The 22665-nt window shown below is 45.0% G+C and overlaps 2 protein-coding genes across 6 annotated transcripts in view; both read right to left on the bottom strand.

The window, feature by feature from the left end:
- Nucleotides 1-4368: 4368 nt before the first annotated feature.
- On the bottom strand, nt 4369-13022 carry mfsd12b (major facilitator superfamily domain containing 12b). Of its 4 annotated transcripts, XM_083671826.1 has the most exons (12): nt 11776-13022; nt 9762-11687; nt 9065-9275; nt 8127-8259; nt 7715-7924; nt 7485-7577; nt 7264-7356; nt 6935-7105; nt 6301-6395; nt 6039-6169; nt 5779-5835; nt 4369-5108 (listed from the first exon to the last, which is right to left on the bottom strand). In XM_083671826.1, the coding sequence occupies exons 2-12, from the start codon at nt 10039-10041 to the stop codon at nt 5065-5067; spliced, it is 1518 nt and encodes a 505-aa protein (XP_083527952.1). In that variant the 5' UTR covers nt 10042-11687; nt 11776-13022; the 3' UTR covers nt 4369-5064. The 4 variants fall into 4 exon arrangements, 3 of the variants coding, with proteins under 3 accessions (XP_083527952.1, XP_083527951.1, XP_083527953.1); XM_083671825.1 differs by having other exon boundaries at nt 9762-13022; XM_083671827.1 differs by lacking the exon at nt 5779-5835 and having other exon boundaries at nt 9762-13022.
- A 149-nt stretch (nt 13023-13171) lies between these two features.
- The window catches only part of csnk1g2b (casein kinase 1, gamma 2b), a 26444-nt gene continuing 16950 nt past the window's right edge, over nt 13172-22665 (bottom strand). Inside the window, exons 4-11 of one of the 2 annotated variants that reach the window (XM_083671829.1) lie at nt 20865-21013; nt 20005-20239; nt 19339-19424; nt 17788-17872; nt 16833-16978; nt 16485-16568; nt 13965-14071; nt 13172-13532 (exon numbers count right to left, since the gene is read on the bottom strand). In XM_083671829.1, coding sequence (XP_083527955.1) covers nt 13478-13532; nt 13965-14071; nt 16485-16568; nt 16833-16978; nt 17788-17872; nt 19339-19424; nt 20005-20239; nt 20865-21013 — 947 coding nt within the window. In that variant the 3' untranslated portion in view covers nt 13172-13477. Of the gene's footprint in view, nt 13533-13964; nt 14072-16484; nt 16569-16832; nt 16982-17787; nt 17873-19338; nt 19425-20004; nt 20240-20864; nt 21014-22665 lie in introns of both variants that reach the window. The other variant, XM_083671828.1, reaches the window with a different exon arrangement.

Genomic DNA, 22665 nt, shown 5'->3' on the forward strand with positions numbered 1-22665 from the left:
TCTTTTTGCTTGTTAGAAGCTTGGTTCTGTCATGGGAACAGTCAGAGACTGCTGCACCTTGTTTGTCCTACTACCATGCACCTTAAAGGAGCAGGGCGTAAGTTTGTTGGTTATCTGTCACCTCTGGCCACCGGGGTGAAATTCAGTTTGAATTTCAGTTTGAATTTCCAAACAACAACATCCTTTCTAATAATAATATAACCCCTCCCCCCCCCCCCCCCCACCCCCCGAAATGGACTTGGAGTGTTGGACATAAGCCTTTGTGTTTCTGCATGCACGCATGATTCCAAGAGGCAGCAGCCAGAGACTAACCGATTGTCGGGTAGGACCCTCCATTTTAGAAAGCGCTTTTTCCGGACCAAAACAGCGTTCGTAATTGGAATATTTCTTTCATGGGATCTCATTCCCTGATCGCTACCGATTAAACATAGTCATTACAACCATTTGGATGCTTTTAAAGAAAGCTTGAGTGTTACATACTGGACCTTGAAGGTAAATCAAATTAAGTTCCAGGGCGGTGAGCCTTCACAAGTCATCACATCAGAAAAAGGGCCAGGCATAATTTCCCACATTACTTCAGAGAGATGACCTTAGCCTTGAGTTCTGTGAACCAGCACAGTCAAAACCAGCATGGAGATGTCGGTACCAGGAATGAGTGTTCAGCCAACACAATGCTGCCCTTCTTCCAGACACATAGCCCTGTGGGAGTCTCCCTCAATCCTTCATATTGTCCAGCGCACTTTGAACATTTTCATATCCTACCCATTGCCAATTCTTGTTTTGTTTTGTTACAAATCATACACAGATATGCAACGCTGCAGTGTAAACAGTCTAACAATGTCCATTCTTCTACAATACTCAAAACAAGTTGAGTAAAAAAAATTATCCAAAACTGCACATTTGTCAAAGGTAAATCATGTGCAGATGTGAGACAAGTTAAGAGGTATGAAAACATCAACATCGACAGTTTCATTTCTTTCATTTCTGATGAGGCCATCCTAGTCTTTGATATCAAAAGACGGCATTGTTTTCGTCAATGTACCGTTCCAAACTTGTAGCACTCTGAGAGAACATTCTGCAAATACAAGTGATAGCAGAATCGCAATTACGACATTTATCTGTGTGAAGAACTCCCTGTTTTTTTTTTCCGCAGTGACTCTCACGCACAAAGCCTCAAGCTGAAGCTTTACATCCAGGAGACCACAGATAGAAGACAGCTCTGGCACAGCAACCCACTGGCTGGAGCCATAACTCTAGAGGAGACCACATCCAGGAGACCACAGATAGAAGACAGCTCTGGCACAGCAACCCACTGGCTGGAGCCATAACTCTCCTCTGTCTACGGCCCTGGCACGGACTACAGTAGGGGTCTCGCCTCAGAGCCTCCATCTCAGACACCTTCCCTTCGTTCTCCCCCCCTCCCTCCACACAACCCCACCACATCCTTCATCCCTCCCTCCCTCCCTCCCTCCCTCCCTCCCTCCTTAACTTCTTGTCTTTGTTTTTGGAGCAGGAGGGGGAAAAAGTCAAGGCTGCTAGTCGAGGGGACTGTGTTGCCATGGTATTAGGAGAGAGAGAGAGAGAGAGAGAAAGAAAGAGAGAGAGAGAGAGAGAAAAAAAAAAACACACAGGGCACAGTAGAAAGGATCCAACAAGAGCTCTTCTGTGTTCCTCCTCTTGTGGAGAGAGAGAGGGGGAGGGAGGGTGGGAGGGAGGGAGGGGTACGTTTGGGCAAGAAGATCAGGTATCTACTGAGGGGGGTTCCACACCGCTGTTTATCGGCCACCTTCCCACTGGCCTCAATCATCGTCACAGCATATTGGAAAGAGTTCCCTGAGACGCAGACATACCTGGGAGTGCACCGGTGCGCTGCTTAGCCACACAGGACTCACCTCTGAGCCTGAACACAACACAGTGACCACACTCGCGCCAGTGCAGTGGCACGTCAACCGAGAACAGAACAGAACAATACAGTATTATACAGTGTAGAACAACTAGTGGGACACTGGGGCCCTCTGCGAAACGCGACGGTCTTGCGACCAAACAGAAAGAGTAATATTGTAGGCTGTCCCGCTGCCGTCGAGAGGTCACCCACCCACTGCTCACTGAGACGCTGTCATCCACCACACACAAGCACTCAATCATCTCTTGTTGATGAGAGAATTCCAACCCCTCAGTCACATGCTTTACATCTGTCAAAATAGATGAACCCAGGGCCTCACGTAGGCTAAGTCTGAGGGGAACCAATAGGCGTAGGTCTGGCCTAATGAGTTTCATGACTGCTGAACTGTCCTCTGCGTGGACTGTAGGGTTAGTTTCATAAAGTCAGTATAACGCAGTCGTACCACAGGCGAAGCCTATAGTGTGGTAATAGCATTGTGTTCCTCTGCTTTATATGGTGGTGCAGTGTCATAGCCCTATAAAGCCCGGTATCATTGGCTATAAAGGTTCAATAGATACTGCATAAATGTTATTTGATAGGTCTTGAAACACACCTGTCTGGCGTTTGGTGCAAAATAACAAAAAATAATGAGCTGCACTGCCCAGGAATAAGGGCCAGGAATGTGCCTAATGATCATTATGTTCATTCAATCACAGGAACATTTTAGGCTCTCGCTGAGATGTGCCAACATCCGATTAAGTTATTTCTATGTAAGAAAGTACCTTGGAATACTTTTAGAATGGATTATGCCAGCCACAAGTCATGCCTTTTCTAATACAGGATGTGTAACCTAACTGAAATAACTAAGAAAAACGGAGAAAGCCTAACAACAATGCAACGGAAATCTCCACCTGTGAGCCCTTCAGGCGCACTTTACTGTTTTCTTAGACCCGACACAATCACGAGCTTGAGTGAAAGAACGAAACTGTATAGAATGACTATAAGTAGAAAACTAGATTTCACTGAATGTATTTCGTTATCAAACACAGTAGAAAACGTTTCCCAATGTTTTATTTGTTTAAAGCTGCGCTCTTCTCTGTGGTTAGACCTCTGAAAACACCTGTGGACTGCACTCTTTTGTAGGCTATTAATTATTTTCTCCTTCTAACGAGTTGAAGTAGACAAAACGTCAAACTCACTTACCTGAAAGTAGATTTATAAAAAGAAAAAAAAGAAAAGAAAAAGAGAACGCTTTCAGGCCGTCCCGACTGCGAGTGTTGTTGTGTGAGTTTATACTATTCGAATAGATGAGAGTCTGACAGACTCGGAAAAAAGCGGAAAAAATAGAGTGAAAAAAACGGTTATCTTTCCACTGCTCACGAACAAGTTTATTCCGGAGATCAAATGTAACCAAATTCGTGACCTGCTTTATAAATCGTTGCTCCTCTTCACATGCGTGGAGACAACGGTCCTCAAACAACTCTGAACAAGTGCTTTGTTACGCCTGTGCAAGGACATTGGTTGATCGCCCTACCCAGCGCAGTAAAAAAGGAAAAAAAGGAAAAGGGTAGGTGTGATATCTGTGTGTGTAGTGCAAATCATAGGCACTAAAGACGCGCACACCCAATGAATTAACAGGTGCAATGTCAGGTGCAATGACGCATGTTAGACAGTGAAAAAAAAAATAGAGAATGCCGCATAGTCTAACACTTCGAAATGTTTATTTCCAGTAGATGAACCAAATTATAGGCGCGCAGTGCCCTCGTCAGGGTTGCAAACGTTGGTTCACCATCATCTCGGAACCCATAATATAATCTCTCGAGTCCAACCGAGTGAGACTAGTTCAGACATGACTCTCTTTCTCTTTTATGTTATCTACCCAGGGTTAAGGAAATAACAAGCCTACAGTACGTCCATAATTGGAATATATCAAATCAAATCAAAGTTTATTTACCATATACATAGAATACAGCCGTAGACGCAATGCAATGAAACGCTTAGAGCAAGCTAGCTCCTCAACAATATTAAGGCCAAATTTACATTCATTAGGGTACAATACACCAGTTTGTTTATTCCTCAGACTTTACTGTACCAAGTCCCATCTTCTCAGTGAGGATGTGAATGATGAGATATAGTCTACATTTAAGGGTTTATTTGTGTGACACACTAACCCTAACCCTAACCCATTGGTGGTGACCTGATATTTACAACTGTGAAACGACACATTGTGTTCTGCGCAGTGATGACACCCTCTGTTATGGTTGACTATCACAACTGGTGCAGCAAAGAATAATGAATCTAATTACCATTTTATGGTGGAGTAATGTAATAATGATCTATCCATCTATCAGTGTACTTATCTATGGACTTGAGTGCTTGGCCATAATAATAATAATAATATATATATATATAGGCCTGCAGTATAGGCACATCCTAGATCATGTATGACACAGCATATTATGCCTTTATGTATAGTAGACATAGGCAACATTTGAAAATGTTTAATCTGGACAACAATCATCCAAAAACCATCCCACACTCATACATTTTGATTCCCATATCAGACACAGTCACACAAGCATGTTAATAGAACTTTGATTCCCTTTTCAGTGTAAAAAAAAAACAGGAACAGGAAAACTTTACAGTACGTTTCATTAAACTGCCATATTAGTTTGTAAGAATGCAGTATTAGTATACAATATAAACAAACCTATTGTTGATTTAAATAGTCCACAAATTCATGGGGCTAAAATCTCAGTAAATATTTAAAAAAATGTCATCATCATCCTCCTTAACTCCCCGAACCGTCTCCGATACATAGAATATTCATTTCTTTCTTTGACAGCCATCCATGTTTTTCGATTTTTTTTAAAGGACAAATGTCAACAAAACCCTCATTCAATAAACAGGATGACACATCCATAGGAAGGAGGGATTTACCCTAGAATAGCAGTCTGTACCATGAACTACGCTAAAGACGGCAACTGATCAAAACACTGCATGGACAAATATGACCCTGGGTTCCGCAATTGTAATGCCACGTTCTGTTGTGAAGTTCCCTTTGGTCTCGGTTGGACAGGTTTCCATAGGCCATGTCCAGTAAAAGGGCACAATGTCATTCTCCAAGAATGAGTCATTGATGTTGAATCTCTGTTCTTCCGTTATCGGCTGTTCTGTCCACATCACTTATCCTCTGCTTCCCTCAGAGCAGAGGCAGTAGGGATACCTGTAGGGAAACAATACAACAGGAATATGGCATATAGTTATTGACAGTCGGAGAAATAACTCAAACGTCCGGTCAATTCAGTTTCAGTTAGGTAAATTCAGGCCAGGGGATGAACTAAAATGCAATTAGTTGATTATTTGTCTATGTGGAATTATCAAATAATGAATTGAAATCCCCTGGTTTTATAGAATCATAGCTGAACTGAGCCCTTATGTTCAAGCCAAGCAGTATGCCCGTGTCATTGTGTTGTGTGAGGTAAGCCTGTATCAAATGTTGTGGTGTAGTTCAGTATTTTGACACTAGGCGGCGATGTGGCTTCATTTTATGCAGAAAGAGGTCCTCATGGAATTAAGAAGGCTAAACCAGGCTAGTCTCATGGACGTGGATTTCACGCGGGTGATGCAGCAGGCTTGTAAGCCACTGCTAAAAGCCAGTATGTAAGAACCAAATACAAAGTCAGTCACTGGAATTTTCAAGGATTAGCAGCTAAAGCTTGTAAGTGAGATGTATTAACACTTTGGTTGTTAATACTGAACACAGCATACTGTTACATAAAAAAAAAAAAAAGTAATACTGTAGACAGCAGTGAGGATTTTGGCAGAACAGGAAATGCTTTCAAGTCACAGGCTGGATTTAACCATAGACCTTAAGGGTTTAATCCTTCCTTCACCTGTCTCCTGTTTACAGACCAGATTGCTCATTCCATTTATCTGCCTTTCCTCTGAGTCTGTAACAGAAAGCATGAGCATGGCGGAGTGAGTCACAGGGTCAAGCACCACTACCACACCCTCCACCAACATGACACTCACCACCCACTGACCAGGTACAGGTGTGTGTGTGTGTGTGTGTGTGTGTGTGTGTGTGTGTGTGTGTGTGTGTGTGTGTGTGTGTGTGTACCTGTGGTTACAACGCCTGATTTGGAACACTTACATTGGCGAATCTTGATGGGCCACATGAAGATTGTGAAAATGGAAACAGCTGCTGCCAAGGCTACACCCCCGGTTACGATCACCATGACGTATTGGTAGAACCACACACAGGCCTGACAGCATGTTTCTGTTCTGTAAACAAACAACGTTACATGCCATTCATCTTCCTGGTGTGGTCTGGTTGCCCTTGTTCTCTGCAAGAGCGTGTTAAAGAAGGTGTAGATAGATAGATAGATAGATAGACAGACACAATCCACACTCACGGACAGGGATAGAGGCTCTGTATTATCATGACCCCAAGGCCATTAGCCACCTTGTCTGTAAAGCTCATGGCTCCGTACACGAAGGCCCCGCTTTGCTGCCAAACATGAGAGAACAGAGAGGGTCAGAGTTAGATGATGTCACATCTCTGCAGTTGTCTCCACAGGAAAGAGGACTCATCGAACGCAGGGTTCTCCAACTCTGGTCCTGGTGAACAATTGGGTGTTTGCAGGCTTTTTTTTTTTTTCCACCACAGAAATGGGCTTCTATTTAATGAATCACGGTCCAGTCTGAAGACTATCGTTCAGTCAAATATGAAACAGGTGTGTGTTGGACCTTGGCTGAGGCAAAAGCTTGTGAACCACCCGGTTGCCCTCTAGGACCAGAGTTGGCGAACCCTGATGTAGAACATGTAATGCTATCTTAATAAGTGAATAAGTGAACATTGTCTCACGTGGTTGTCAGTCACGCGAATCTTTACTCATGTCATATCAAGTAGCAACAACGACAGCCGTCAGCCAACTGTCAATCAACCCGGCTGTCTTTACCACAACTACTGTTATCAGTACAGAACATACACTATATTGAAGGGGGGGTTTCCTGGCTTCTAGGAAGCGTCCTTCGCGGGCTTCCTACCGTCTGATTTCCAATGAGTTTGGCTGTCATGGAGAGTGACATCACCAGGATGGTGGCGGAGCCCGCCCCCAGCAGCACAGCAGCTCCATAGACGAACTTTCCCATCTTCAAGTCCAGTAACACCCAGAGGGAAAACCCCAGGATCAGCACCAGGCCTAGGAGATAAGTCATCTACAGAGGGGGGAAGTCATATCCTTTAAAAGGTTAGCTGTACACAAGAAACCTAACAAAGAACAAAAGCAGTATGGTAATATGACACGTCGTTGATTTTTTTAATTCTGATTTCGAAATCACCCAAAATGCACTCTGCCAATGATAGAGGGACTCACACTTATGCCTATTAGCTTGCTGATTGGCTTCATGATCGGAGAGCACACGAAGCCACTGACATACATCACCAGAGGAATGGTGGCGATGAAGTTCTGGAAAAGAAGAAGGAAACTAGCTGACCGCTGCAATTGTGTCAGTTTCACAAACACAAGTGATTCTTTGTAAATCACCACGAATGGCATCGCTACTGTGTCCTGCCGGCATGAATAGTGACCCTTACCTTTGGCAGCTGCAGGGTGTTGGTGAGGTACATGGAGATGTAGGTCTGAGACATGTTGACTATCAACCTGGTGCACATGTAGAGAAAAGCTACCTGGGACCAGGAGAAAAAGGAAAGGGCAGGTTGACCAACAATTGCAACTACTACATCCACAAGAAGATTACTTTGTAAAAGAGTATCAGACTGTGTTCCACAGCCGTACAACTGTACAGATTAGACCAGAGAGCAACCTGGTAGAAGGCGGGCTCCTTCAGCCAGTGTTTCCATTGGAGGAGAGGTTGTGGCGGGGGTGGGATGGCTTCGGTGCATGAGGAGATCAGGGGATGGTTCTCATCGCTCTCCACGTCTGACGCCTCCGCGGCGGGGCCCCCCTCTCGTGTGCCCAGGTGGAAGACCAGCGAGAACACCACTCCGAGCCCCAATACGATGAGGGCCAGGTCCTAATGAGAGGGGGGGAGGGAGAGGGAGAGAGAGAGAGAGAGAGGGGGAGAGCGAGAGAGAGAGAGCGAGAGAGAGAGAGGGAAAGTTAGAGAGAGAGAGAAAGGTTGGAAAACTACCTAAATCCCCAGGAGTGCTTGAGGTCAGCAGCTAGCAATATAACCTCTGATTGTTGTCTAGATACACTGATGGATGGGGACTTACCCTGAATATGGGGATGTCATCACGGCCCAGGTTGTCAGTGAGGGAGGGACTGTCAATCTGCTGGGCCTGGAAGTGAAAGAGCAGCCAAGCCACACCGTACACTGTGATGTTGGCCACCACTGTGAAGGCATACCTACACAGGGAGGGACACATGAACGCAAGTTACAGTGAAACTGTTCGGAGATCTCACTGATAACTGTGAATAAACACCAGCTATATTCGTATAGGATATTGTTTTGTTTTTTAACGCATTACATTACAGTGGTCCTCTGTGGCTCAGTTGGTAGAGCATGGTGCTAACAATGCTTAGGTTGTGGGTTTGGTTCCCGCTGGGACCATATATACCGAAAGATGTATGCACTCACTGCAACGTAAGTCGCTTTGGATAAAAGCGTCAGCTAAATGGCATATATTACATATATATTCTGATCCAGAGCCATGTCAGAGTCTGTTCGGATCTATCATCAATCCAAATCATATATAACTTCACAAGAGTTGTTACTGGCATTTCTGATCAATAGACTGCCATTTTACTTTCATTTACTATTCATTACTGTGTCATCTGAGGTGATTTCCTGCTGCGTGTTTTCATGAAGGAGGTGGGAGTTGCCTTACTGGAAGATTGGGTTTTTCCCTAATATCTGTACGGGGTTTTCTGACGTTCTAAAACTAGGCAAGTATAGGCAAAACTCCTCTGAAAAAGGAGTCTCCAAAGCCTCCTCTGAGTTCTCCTGTGTCTTACAATCGCTTGGAATATAACCGACTAGTACTGCACGGGTACTTTATTTGTCAATCTGTTGAAACAGAAAGAGTTGTCTTCAGCTCTGCTTTCACACCCCGCCTTGTCTATCAGCAACAGCCTCAAGGGCATAATGCATCCCGTTCACCTGACGTTTCACTTGGCAGCGAGCGAGGTGAGGATTGTACGGGTCCCCCACCTGTAGGCAGTGAGTTCCACCCTGGCGTGCTCGGTGGACACCAGCTCAGGGATGAGGGAGAGGTGGGAGATCTGGGTGGAGGCCCAGCCGAACTGGAAGATGATGATGAAGGGCATGAAGTAGAGGAGGTCCGCCCACTGTGGGGTGTTCCCATCACAGCCCAGACACGGGTTGAAGATGAAGGGGAAGGACACCAGGACACTGATAGTCCCTGTAGGGGGGGGGGGGGGGGAGGTGAGGTCAAGGGAGGCTGGCTACACCTCAGTGATGAGTCCCATCAGATACATTTCAGTCAGTCACACTCTTTCCAAAACAATGAGAAACAAATACACCATGGGACAAAGAAGCCCTTGTTTCATTAGCCTTGTTGTAATAAACCGGTCTGTTTAGATGTTTGATTCTAATCACATTCACACACTGATACCTTTCCACTGTTAATACATCTACAGTTGTTATTACAAAATGTTTATGTATGATCTCTTGAATCTATTGCTGAGCACCTTTATTATGTAAGTCCTTGACACCAGAGCTACAATTAAATGCCCCAGAGCATCTCAAATAATTGACAAATGACATGCAAATTCAATGCCTGGGGTAATTAACGCAACGGACACACGTGTGTGTGTGTGTGTGTGTGTGTGTGTGTGTGTGTATATACATATAGGGGTTTTTTAGTGGGTTTTTTTTAAATACTTACCCACTAAATGCCATGTTTTTCTTTTACCATACGCTCCACATCCTTGTGTTCCGTCTGACTCGTATCCAACGAGAGGCGTGCAGAGCCCGTCGGCGATTTGACCAATGAGCAGCAGTACACCTGCATAGGTGCTCGAGAACCCCAGAACGGTGTGGTAATAGACCAACAGGTAGGTGAACCACAGAGATGCGCAAAGGTCGTTCAGAAAGTGACCCGCTGCGTAACTCAACCGCCTGGGGACGGTCAAAGACCGCTCGCTATACACAAACTGGTCGGACATAGCTATACCAATAATTCACCTCTAGTTTGATAACAAGGAAAACAAGAAACTCGACAGTTGCTTTTCATTATCCACCCATTTAAATGTATGTATTTAAAAAAAATATTTAAAAAAATAAATAAATAAAAATGTCGTCACAAGAACAAACGATAACCTCCTGCATGGGATATCTCCAACTGCGCTCTCCAAAGACGCACGAATCCGGTCAATTTAACATAGAATAAAGATTACATTACGATGAGGTCCCCAGCCTAGTTGCCACGTCAATTGAAATGGTTTAACACAGGTGGTAATCCTGAAACCAAAAGTTTGACTAAAAGTCTCGATTTACACGCACACGCCAGAGACGCTCATCCCGCAAACTCGACTCGTGTTTTCGGTGAGCTCTCAAGCGTCCGTGGCGCGCTTCTCAGAATGAAACTTGGCGACAAATGCCTCGAATATACACGATATGGTGAGACTTAAAAGTTACTTTAGAACACATTTGTGGGTGGCAAATCTGTCGTATCAATGACGGGTTTCCTCTTTTCTTCTTCACATGGTAAGTCAGGTGGGTTTGCATATAGCCCAGTTCGAGAGAAGTGCCTTTCTTGCCTAGTTTCACTTCACCAAAATAACAGCAGCGCCATTTGCTGAAGGCAGATAATGAAAATGAATAAAACATTTTTTTTAAATAAGCTGTTCCTAAAATCATTCATATGCCCACACATATTCTAATGACTCAAAACAACCAATTTAGTATTGAATTTCCATGTCTGCACAATATCAATGTTTGTTTTTATATACAGAATATCATACAGGTTGATCATCCTCCCCATGTGAACACAATCAGTGACATTTTCATAGCCTGAAGGGGTAAATATAATATACAGTAGGCCACACCTGAGCTCAGAACCCACATAGTGCATATGGAGATCTGAATGATGAAAGTAAAGTGTATTGTATTGGTGAAACTCATCTTCAAACTGTTCGCCAGACCACTCAGGGTATAAAAGACATTACAAGGGCACATTCAACATCCCCCATTTACCCACTAATATGTAATTACATATTATGTACAAAGAAACAAACTGTTTCTCCAATTGGCTCTAATGCATTTTTAAAACTTCACAGAAAAACATTTTCCATCCCGTCTCTCCTACTTCTCTCAGCTGGAAATGTTTATGAAAATGTCCACGTATGACTACACATGTGACTATGAACACCTCCACCCCTACGCCCTTCATACTGTATGTGTCACCCCCAGAAGAAGACTAACATAGGAATGACCTCCTCCCTCTCATGACAACAATGGTTTCACATGGTCATGACTCACTGACACAGGCATACACGATTTAAAGAGCATAGTGGTGTAACAGTCTTTTGTACCAGGGAAACAATACTTCCTATAAACATGAAGGGAGGGGGGGGGGAGGGAGGAGGAGGAGGGGCAGCGGGGGGGATCTTTGCTTGTGTACTGATGTATCTGTGGCCCCCTCAATAGCCCCATTTCGACAGCGGTGCCGAATTAAAACGGGCCTGTTCACTGAGCTTCAAGCACCGGGCTTTGAGCACTAGCTGGCCGCTAGTTAGCCTTGGTACACTGGCACCACTGTGGAAACCTGGCCAACCTCTGCCTTCTCTGATGAAAACACCACTGTGGAAACCTGGCCAACCTCTGCCTTCTCTGGTGAAAACACCACTGTGGAAACCTGGCCAACCTCTGCCTTCTCTGGTGAAAACACCACTGTGGACAACGGATGTACGAGAGAGATGACAGAGCCCCATGTTGTCCAACACACATCTCATTTTAGGCCATGAAAAACATAGAACATTACAATGTTCAGGCAAAGATACATGAAAACTACTGTATATGTTAGCAGCAGGGAACTCCAACAGAAGAGAACGGTTGTGTGTCCAATACAAGTCGGGTGGCATCTTCAGTCACTGATGACCAGTAACCTCACTCTTGAGAGACAACACCATGTAAACACTATGTAAACTCTACATACTTGCCTGCCATTAACTGCGATCCTCCTCATTAAAAAAAAGTTTAAAAAAATAGTAATAATTCAAAAAACAAAACAAATTGGAGCGTAATCTAACTGTCATCAATGACTAGAATTGCTTTAGCTTGCAATGGACACGCTTATGGTTCCTTGTTTAGACTGCACCAAGAGAGGAAGGTACACCCATGTATGGACATATTGATTGTCGTAGCTGAGGAGGAGATGTCGGCTGTGGCTGTGGCGGAGGGGGCGGACCTCTACAAAAAGCCACACACCTGGCATACAGGTGCATGAGACATCACAGACAATACTTTCAGAGAGATACAAGCACACACATACGCAAACCCCGTGAGCAAAATTTGGAAACAGTTCCGATAAAATCTCATTGCGGGACACTTACTTGAGCTTTAAACATTTTACTTGGAAAGGCACAAACTATGATTTCCTGGTAAATTATTCTGATGTAAGAAATAAAATCGAAAGACATATCTTGTTTCATGTAAATTGACAACATTTTTCGGCCGTTACTCAGATATAAGCCTTGTATAGGACTCTTCCTAGATCAGTCTTTATTAAAGTTGTTTTCTTGTTTGTTAATTTCAAACCTAGAATTTTCCACTGTGTTTTTTTCTTCTTTTTTTTTTTTCAAAAAGTGCAATAATAAGAAGAGAGGTTAATATCTGTTTCTCTCCGTCTTCCACAGTACCTGAGGCCAGTGACTGTGCTACAAAGTCCACATTGACAGACAAAAAGAAAAAAAGCCAGAGAGAGAAAAAAAAAAAAAAAAAAAATGAATTCCAGAACACTACAACATAAAAATTCTGCTTTAGATGAAATGCTTCCTGTTGCTCTCAGTGATTCCAGAGTTAACATTAGTATAGTTCATTCTTGCCTCTTACCTTGATCCCACAAATAAAGAACTATTTCTATGGAACAGATTTCTTTCACTTGACCCACTGACAATTCCCCTCAGGTCATTGGCTGTTGAACAATACATGTTCTGTATGGAATCTAGAATACAACAACTGTTTCAAACAGCATCTTTTTTTTTTTTTTTTTTTATATTCACGTCACGGTATTCACGTTTCGTTGTTACAGCTTTTTACTTTTTCTCAATCCCCCTTTATAATGCATGTACTTAATTGTTTCTTTCTTTATTTCTTTTTTTTTTTTTTTAAAGGAACCAGAGTCTGTTGTGAAGTCCACTATTAGTTTGTAGGACAACAACATTCCTTTACTCGGCAGTAGCAAGGGGGAGCACTGAGAGAGAGAGATAAAGAAAGAAAGAGGGAGGGAGGGAGAGAGGGAGTGAGAGAGAGAGAGAGAGAGAGAGAGAGAGAGAGACTGGGAGAGGGAGTTAGGGATGGTGATCGGTGTGTGTAGTTGCCTCCATTTAAAACTTGACAGTGACCAGAATGTTTCAAGTTCTCTCTGATGTTGTCTTCTCTCTACTTATGCCTCTGGAGGACTTTCCTCTTTCTCCGTTTGAAGAAGCAACAGCACCTGAAGGCAGAGAGGGAGAGAGACGCGTTCACTCAGAGGAAATCAAAACAACCATTAGCAACATCATATAAAAACCCTGAAACCAGCCTAATCGCCGTGTACTGGCAAGACTTGTGTATCAGGGGAGGCTGGTGGAGGTAGAAATCGGAGGACGGGCTCACTGCAATGCATGGAATGCATCACGTTTCATACCATTTCCGCATTTCATTCCATGCATCACAATGAGCCCGATTTTCTACCTTCACCAGCTTCCTCTGGTGTGTATCCAGTAACGAACCAGGGGCCAGTTGCATAAACTTAACCAAGTCCAGCGGCCTAGCCCGATCTTATTTTAGCTGTAAGTCGAGGCTATTTTAAGATAGCCAGTTGCATAAACTTTAATGCTGACTAACTTTAAGCTTGCCCCCCCCCAAAAAAAATAAGCTGTCTTACTTTGTATCATCAGCCACCTCAACCTCGGTAGGAGCAGTGATCGGAGCGTTGGAGTGGCCTGCAGTTGGATCATCAGTGTTCAGCTCTCCATTCGTTGAGCTCATCACCTGTACAGAAGCACAGGTCAGGTGAGGACAGAGGATTAAGACGGCCTGGGAAATTCTATTTATAAAGGGATCAAATGTTTATATGAACATACATTTGGACAAATAACATGTTAAATGTTTTTCCATACTTCATAAAAATTAAAAAAAAGAAAAGAAAAAAGAATCTGCACATTAGCTCTACCTTGTGATTTTACACATGACCGAAAATATGTGTATCTTTAGTACATAAACGGCCACCCATGAAATTTCAAAGGGTGCATTTCTTCGACTAAAAACTAGATGGCACAGTTGCTCTACGAATAGTCCTTGAAGCTTCTACCATTTGCCTGTGCATACATAAAAACATATATATTTCACCTTTCAGACTACAGGGCCACTAAAATCGAGTATTTCCATGTTTTCCGATTAAGGTGTGATGGAATAGCGTCCTATAGGTCTCCTCTGAGCTGCTGTTGCCCCCTTCATCCCTTCTGGGTTGACTCTGAGCTGAGCTCATGTACAATCACACCCTACTGAAAGCCTTCTTTCCTGAGTTTAAACTGACAGTGGCTGCGTGGGACCCTGTCAGGGTTGCCCTTCCCTGTGATCGGCCCTTCCCTGTGATTGGCCCTTCCCTGTGATCGGCCCTTCCCTGTGATTGGCCCTTCCCTGTGATCGGCCTACAGCAGATGAGTGAAGCGCAGCACGAGCAGAGCAGCGAGCAGAGAGACACCGTGACAGACGGGAGAGAGAGAGAGAGAGAGAGAGAGAGAGAGAGAGAGAGAGAAGGAGAGAGGGAGAGAGAGAGAGAGAGGGAGAAGGAGAGAGAGAGAGAGAAGGAGAGAGGGAGAGAGAGAAGGAGAGAGGGAGAGAGAGAGAGAGAGGGAGAAGGAGAGAGAGAGAGAGAGAGGGAGAGAGAGAGAGAGAGAGAGGGAGAAGGAGAGAGAGAGAGAGAAAGGAAAGAAAGAGCAAGAGAGAGAGAGAGAGAGAAAGGAAAGAAAGAGCAAGAGAGAGAGAGAGCGAGAGAGAGAGCGAGAGAGAGAGAGAGAGAGAGCGAGAGAGAGCGAGAGAGAGCGCCAGGGGGAGGAAACACAGACACAGACAAACAGCCATGCAGTGGCATGCGCAAGCAGTACCTGGACAGAGCCCCCCAGCCTATCAGCCGTGAGATGTGACCCCAGAGTCTCCTTATTGGTCACTGGAGTGGGCTGAGAATCACTTCCTTTGGGCTCAGGCGACTGACGCAAAAGAGCACAGGGGTGGAGGCAGGTGATGGGGGGGAGGGAGTGGAGGGGTGGGAGTGGAGGGGTGAGGGTGGGAGGTAGTGTGGTGGGAGGGAAGAGAGTGAGTGAGTGAAAAAAAGAAAGAAAAAAAAAAAAAAAAAAAAAAATTACAGAAGACATCTCCCAAGCAGAAGCAGGCTTGTTAATACAGACTGGATGTTAATTGAAGAAATTAAAAGAGCAAAACAGAAAAAGCAAAGAACCAACTGACTCATGCAGGAGTGAAGAAAGCGGCCTTGATCAGAAACACAATGCATCTTATTACCGTATTCTTAAATCTATATATGCCTACCCATCTGCCATGGCACTCCAGGCTTCTAGAGGGAAAACAATGGCTGTTTTGTGCTATGAAACGTGTTCTTTGTCAAGGTTCAGAAACTATAATAGATCATATTCATTACGTTGTATAATAATAAATAAGGGCCATAGTCCACAGAATAAGTCAATCATAAAACCCGGTGTGCCTTGAAGAAACTGATGAGTCAGACTTATGAAGTGCAAAGACGTGATTTGTCTGTCTTTATCGTGCGAATCGGCACTTTTTAAACCCTGGGAAGGGGACACCAGAGAATTACCAACACACTACGGCTGAATGTGTCCTGTTGATGACCGTGTAGGATCAAGGCTCGAATAAGCATGCTCACAAATAAAATAACAAACAAAACAAAAACAAAAGTATGCAGTTTTACCACACAACTTAAGCAAGCCGCTTCTGGTCATTACTTGTGTGAAGAACGCACTGAGCATTTTCACCTCATACATGCAATGACTAGTGCTTAGGGAGGCATGGTGTGTGAATAACCTTCAACAAACTCTCCAATTAAAAGAAATGGCTAAAAACTGTTTTCTAAGCGATGTCCCTACATTTCATAAGTTACCGACATTTTCACAACTACTGTGGCTAACAACGCCTTCATGAATAAATTGGGTGTAAATTATTCTACTTAAGTTTCTCCTCGATAGTTTAGAGAAGATTTAGGTAAGAGTGAGTCAGAGTATTTGTAGAGGAGTTGAGCTGGGGCCAACATTTTCCAGGAAGCTGAGAGCAGGAGGGGAGGTTTGGCTGTTGCCTTGGAGATAGTGGGGGGGGGGGGGGGGACTTGATTGGCAGGGTGAGGTGGGTGGGGCGGTGGCGGTGGTGGTGAGCTCACCTGGTTTTTGGTCTGCTGTTGTGCTTTGTCTCTGCTGCTGGGCTGCTGGGGTGTGTCACTGGGGATGGGGCCTATCGGTGTGGGCTGTGGCGAAGGAGGAAATGACACGGCAAAATATCAACTGTCAAATCAGAGCCTTCGGTGAGAGAGAAGAGCAGCGGAAATCCACTAAATAAAGACAACAAATAAATAAAAAATAAAGCCCTTTTATCACTGATATAACCAAAGGAATCCCCTATTCGATCCAGTTTGCGATTGTTTACAGAAAAGATAACTTAATTGAGATGCTTTAGCCAGGAGTTAAAAACGGCCCACTCAGACGACTGTGAGGTGGAGAGAGGGACTCACGAGTGGCTTGCCGACCCAGTCGTATTCGTAATCAAAGACGTAGCCGTTCCTGTCAAAAAGGTCAGTGAAGAGTTTCCGTAAGTAGTCGTAATCAGGCTTTTCAAAGAAGTCCAGCCTCCTGACATAGCGCAGATAGGTGGCCATCTCTTCTGCAGCAGAGGGGGGACAGGGAAAAAGAAACTAAATGTTATTTCATTTGCATATAAAAATAGAAATTCCATGAACCAATTAAAAAATAAATGAATAAATCCATAAGACAAGCCATGATGATTGCGAGGTTCAAACAAGTCAAAGTAAGATGCCGGCAATGGTGGTGTGGTGGTGATGGTAGTAGTGGTAGTAGTGATGGTGGTGGTTAGTAGTAGTAGTGATGGTGGTGGTGGTGGTGGTAGTTGTTAGTAGTGGTAGTGGTGATGATGGTGGTAATGGTGATGATGGGGGTGGGGGTGGTAGTAGTGGTGATGATGGGGGTGGGGGTGGTAGTAGTGGTGATGATGGGGGTGGTGGTGGTAATGGTGATGATGGGGTGGGGGTGGTAATGGTGATGATGGGGGTGGGGGTGGTAGTTAGTAGTGGTAGTAGTGATGATGGTGGTAGGGGTGGTGGTAGTGGTGATGATGGGGGTGGAGGTGGTGGTAGTAGTGATGATGGTGGTAGGGGTGGTAGTAGTGGTGATGATGGGGGTGGAGGTGGTGGTAGTGGTAATGGGGGTGGTGGTAGTAGTAGTGGTGGTGGTAGGGGTGGTGATGATGGGGGTGGAGGTGGTGGTAGTGGTGATGGGGGTGGGGGTGGTGGTAGTAGTAGTGATGATGGGGGTGGGGGTGGTAGTAGTGGTGATGGTGGGGGTGGAGGTGGAGGTAGTAGTGATGATGGGGGTGGTGGTAGTAGTGATGGTGGAGGTGGGGGTGGAGGTGGTGATGGGGGTGGTGGTAGTAGTGGTCGTGGTTGTACTCACCGGGGAAGCTCTCACAAAGCACTTCGATCGGCGTTGCTCGCTTGGTATCCCCAATTTTCTGATATCTCTCCTTCAACGTGTCCGCCTGGGAGGGAAAGAAAACAACTTGTGTGAGACTGCAGAACAGTTATTCTGTCCTCCCACATCTCCTACAGTGGAGCAGAAAACTACAGCTTCACAAAATGCACAATGTACTCGATTCTGGGCCAAAACATAGCTGGGGGCAGTGTAATCCAATGGGTATAAATAATATTCAAATTCAGTGTATATTGTGAATGTGAATAACATCGGCAAACAAATCCTCCATTTCATATTTTGAGACATCACACGGCTGTGCACCAGTGTAGGGGTTTGGTGATGTTGCTCCACTGCTATGAAGGTCCCTTGGTTGGGGGAGGGCGAGGACCTCACAGGCTTAAAGGGGAAGTTTACCCAAAATCCATTTTCACGTGTATTTCTGGTCAATCCATCGAAACACAAGGTCTGTGTTTACTTCCTAAAAAAAAGTCTCATACCGCGTTAAAAAACATCAGATGAGAGTTTTTGCACTCTGACCCACTCTGCTCTACTCTGCCAGTGATTCCCAGAGAGCAGCAGGTGCTAGCTCTAGCGCTGATCAACAGAAAGACCAGGCGTGGGAGGGAGAGGGGAATCTTGGGAGTTGTAGGAATTGAATCAAATGGACAATTTGGAACATCAGGACTGATGAGGGCATTCAAAGCCAGATATCCTGACTCGGGTCATTTTAAAACGTGTTTTTTTTTGGGAATGTGTCTACTATTGAAAAATGAAAACAACAAATCCACTGGACTACTCCACTTTAAGTGGAGGAGCACTATTAGTAACTATGTACCATACTGTTGGATGTACACTGACATTTACATCAAGTAACTACAGGAGGCAATAGCATCGGTAAGCCACAGATACTATCAATTACCGATTACACAATGTCAGAAATGAAGCATCGCGTTAGTTCAAGTGGGGCACTCTAAGTCAATGTCGCAGCTGTCTGTCAGATGACAGGACAGCTGGTTCACAGGTATGTAAAAACATCCATCACATGTTCATGGGGGGTTGATAAGTCATGGGCTCCCTGCCATATCAGATACTTGTATGTTGTGGTCGTTTTACTCCAGGCAGGGAGCTCTACAGAGAGGAGCCATTCGATTACGCCAAGCTTAAATGTACTACCATTTTCATGCAATAAACTGACTTGAGTGAAATAAGCTAAACGCATCTAAATACAAGGTCTTCCTTTGGACTGCTTGCACAGTAAATGCCTTCGAGGCAGATGATCCAACTCTTCATCTCGGAGGTCAACGTGTTTCAGTGTTTGTCCCAGTGTGATTCGTAGAAGGTTATCCTCTCTCTAACATATTCTCCTCTTGCCTAAGTCGCTGTAAACACGTTCTAGAGTGAAGACCTTGCAATGTCACTTGGGGGGGTGGGGGGGGTCGGGTGTTGAATGAGTTATTTTGCATCGGAGGCGTAAGCGTCAGGGTATGTGTGCGCAGCCCAGGGTCACGTAGATATCATGATGAAACTCAATACCTTCAGTCCCTGCCAGGGAAGGCTGCCTCGCAGGAAGTACATGAACATGTGACCCAGAGCCTCCAGATCATCCCTCCTGCTTTGCTCTGTCAAAGACAAGGGTTCATTAGCTGCTGACACAGTGCACACACAGACAGCATGAAAATAAACAATTATTCTTCAGTTATCCACAGTCTAAACAAAATGGGGTGGTTATCCCAGACACAGATTAAGCAGAGTACTGGAGTTAATCACACTTTCAATGGAGAATCTCCATAAAAATTGCATTTTAGTCTAAAATAATAAATAATAAGCTTAATCAGTGTCCCAATATGTACAGTACAGTTTTCCATTCAAGTACATGACAGCGATATTGCTAATCAACTTCAGCCCAGGAACAGTTTATTTCCAAAAGAGCAGCAGTGGTAGCTAGCTAGTGCTACCAACTCTCTAACCTTTCCCCAGGTGTGTGTTGATGCTCATGTAGCTAGCTAGTGCTACCAACTCTCTAACCTTTCCCCAGGTGTGTGTGGATGCTCATGTAGCTAGCTAGTGCTACCAACTCTCTAACCTTTCCCCAGGTGTGTGTGGATGCTCATGTAGCTAGCTAGTGCTACCAACTCTCTAACCTTTCCCCAGGTGTGTGTGGATGCTCATGTAGCTAGCTAGTGCTACCAACTCTCTAACCTTTCCCCAGGTGTGTGTTGATGCTCATGTAGCGCGCCGTGCCCGTCAGGCTCTTGTGCTCCCGGTAGGGGATGTGTTTTTTGGTCTCGGGGTCGATGTATTCTTTGGCCAGGCCGAAGTCGATGATGTGGATGGTGTGCTGCCTCTTGCTTCCCGGCCTCCCCACCAAAAAGTTTTCTGGCTTCACGTCTCTGTATATCAAGCTCTTCGTGTGGACAAACTCCATCCGCGTAATCTGAGAAGAGAGCAAGAGCAACATTTGAGATTAGGATCTGGGGATCCTTTCACAGGGCAAGAGCAGCATTTAGACAAGATTAGGATCTGGGGATCCTTTCACAGGGCAAGAGCAGCATTTAGACAAGATTAGGATCTTTCACAGGAAGATAGGGGATCCTTTCACAGTGCACTTTTCAACCCCAACTTTGGGTGCCAAAGGGAGGACAGCGCAGATACATTCAGAGATATGAGGTGGCATTTTGACAGCATGAAAAATGTAATGTTACCAAGAAAGAGAGAGAGAGAGGGGAAAAAAGCTATTTCTTTTTTATTGCTCCCGATACTCGTCAGAACCTATTCAAAACTTTCCCTTTCACAACTTCCTTTAGAAAGAGGCAACAATTCATGCAGGTTTAAGTTAAAACCTTAAGACCCGTCTATCCATCTATTCTTCTGTGTTTTATTTTTCATATCCTATCTCTTTTCATATTCTATAGTGTGCATGTGCAATACATGCAATGTGTCCTCAGTATTCAGTATCCCCATATGTCCCCAGCGCGTAGAGAACATGTGATGCTATAACCACATTTGATACAACATATACACACGACAGTGCTGTAGGAACGGGTCCGCTGTAACATTACCAGCTGTATGGCTATCATGAGGACGGTCTTGAGGGAGAAGGTCCGGTCACAGAGGTCGAACAGGTCTTCCAGGCTGGGCCCCAGCAGCTCCAGAACCATGGCATTGTACTTCCCACATGGTCCAAAGTAGTAGACCTGGGGGATTCCCTCTAAGGACGGAGGACAACACAGAAGGATACATATGAGTCATGGGACATACGAGGGACAGGCAACATGTTAACACCTTTAGAGGCGTTTAGGTACTAGGTTTGTTAAGACCAATAACACATCCTATTCACATCATCAGCAACTTCATTCATACACACAAAAAAAAAAAAAACATCAGGCTGTGTAGAAATATGACAAATGAACGTTGGCCGTGAACAATAGTTTCACTAGGCTTTGATTTGAAGGCTTGAAATAGCCGGGCAGACATGTTGACGTTGGAGTAGGCTACATGTCTGAGTGGGTGGGAGGGGAAGGGACAACACCGGAGCTATGGTAACCTTCACAGCGAGAGAGGGAGAGAGAGAGAGAGAGAGAGAGAGAGAGAGAGGGAGGGAGGGAGAGCGCTGGGAGGCAGTTTCCATTAGAACAACTGGAGGTAAACAAAACAAACCTGTCAACAGCGACGATGCGTTTGACGTTAGACACGTTTGCCAACATACCCAGTTAAGTGGAATAACACACGAGAAGAGAATGTGGTCGTTTTATCAACACGGTTTAATGCACATCTGAGGAGACAGTTCAGACACTTGAGGCGGGGACACTTAAGCCTAAAAAGGAATCCCCGTTTGCGACCCCCCCCCCCCCACACTCCCCCCAAGCTATGACCTTGTGGCCTAGCCTCCAAGGACACACTGTTCCAGGTTAGGCCTCACAGTCGCACCGGACGCCAGGGGACCTCATTCCATTCTCTGGTCTGGCAGCAGAGCCAAAGAGACTGGATGCTTGCCGTGGCTGTCGCCCTGAGGGCACCCTGGCCAAGAGAGGACAGCTCACTAATACTGCAGGGTGTTGGTGTGTGTGTGTGTGTGTGTGTGTAGGTATGTGTGTGTGTGTGTGCCTGTAGTGTGTGTGTGTGTGTGCCTGTAGTGTGTGTGTGTGTGTGTATGTTTGTGTGTGCCTGTAGTGTGTGTGTGTGCCTGTAGTGTGTGCAGGTATGTATGTGTGTGTGTGTGTGTGTGTGTGTGTGTGTACACGGGCCAGTGCGGGGGAGGGGGAGATTAGAGCAGGATTTACCTGATCACCCCTCACGTCACTCCCACAGAGAAGCAGCACGGCTTGAGCACACCTGTCTGAGCTCCAGGCTGCGGGATTTGCTTGGTAATGATGGTAATGACGGACAGGGCAACAACAAGAAACCACCGGGAAGCTGACTCATCAAAGCTCGCCCCAAATCTGGAGGGCATTCAACGCCGACGCACTTATCAACAGGAAAGGAAAAAGCGTGCATGGAACATCTCCCACAGGGGGGGCTCCAGAATCGTAAGCAGGAGAAGTGCATAACAAAGACCCACTGCTGAGGGAAATAAACACTTGAGATGAAGCAGAATAACAGATGATGCAGCAGCAACAACTGCACATTTACATTACATTTACGTTTATGGCATTTAGCAGACGCCTTTATCCAAAGCGGCTTGCAGCAAATACATTTGTTTAAGGAAGTGAATCATCTATCCATCAGTCATTATAAGACAGAGTAATCAATGCTCAGACCAGGGGCCATTGGCAGTCACAATACTAGATTTTTTTATTAACAGGAGAAAAACTTGTACAGGGGGATAGTGGGGGTGAAGAGGTCTCTAGGGTTAGGGTTAGT

This window comes from Argentina silus, assembly GCF_951799395.1.
Source record: "Argentina silus genome assembly, chromosome: 6".
NCBI lineage: Eukaryota > Metazoa > Chordata > Actinopteri > Argentiniformes > Argentinidae > Argentina > Argentina silus.

Excerpts from the sequence above, each read along its gene's own strand:
- mfsd12b (XM_083671826.1), bottom strand. The coding sequence starts at position 10,041 with ATGTCCGACCAGTTTGTGTATAGCGAGCGGTCTTTGACCGTCCCCAGG. Across the intron at positions 7,578-7,714 it reads AGGAGCCCGCCTTCTACCAG|GTAGCTTTTCTCTACATGTG; the intron begins GTTGCTCTCTGG and ends TCCTGGTCCCAG. Across the intron at positions 5,836-6,038 it reads GCCCATCAAGATTCGCCAAT|ACTCAGAGGAAAGGCAGATA; the intron begins GTAAGTGTTCCA and ends TTTCTGTTACAG.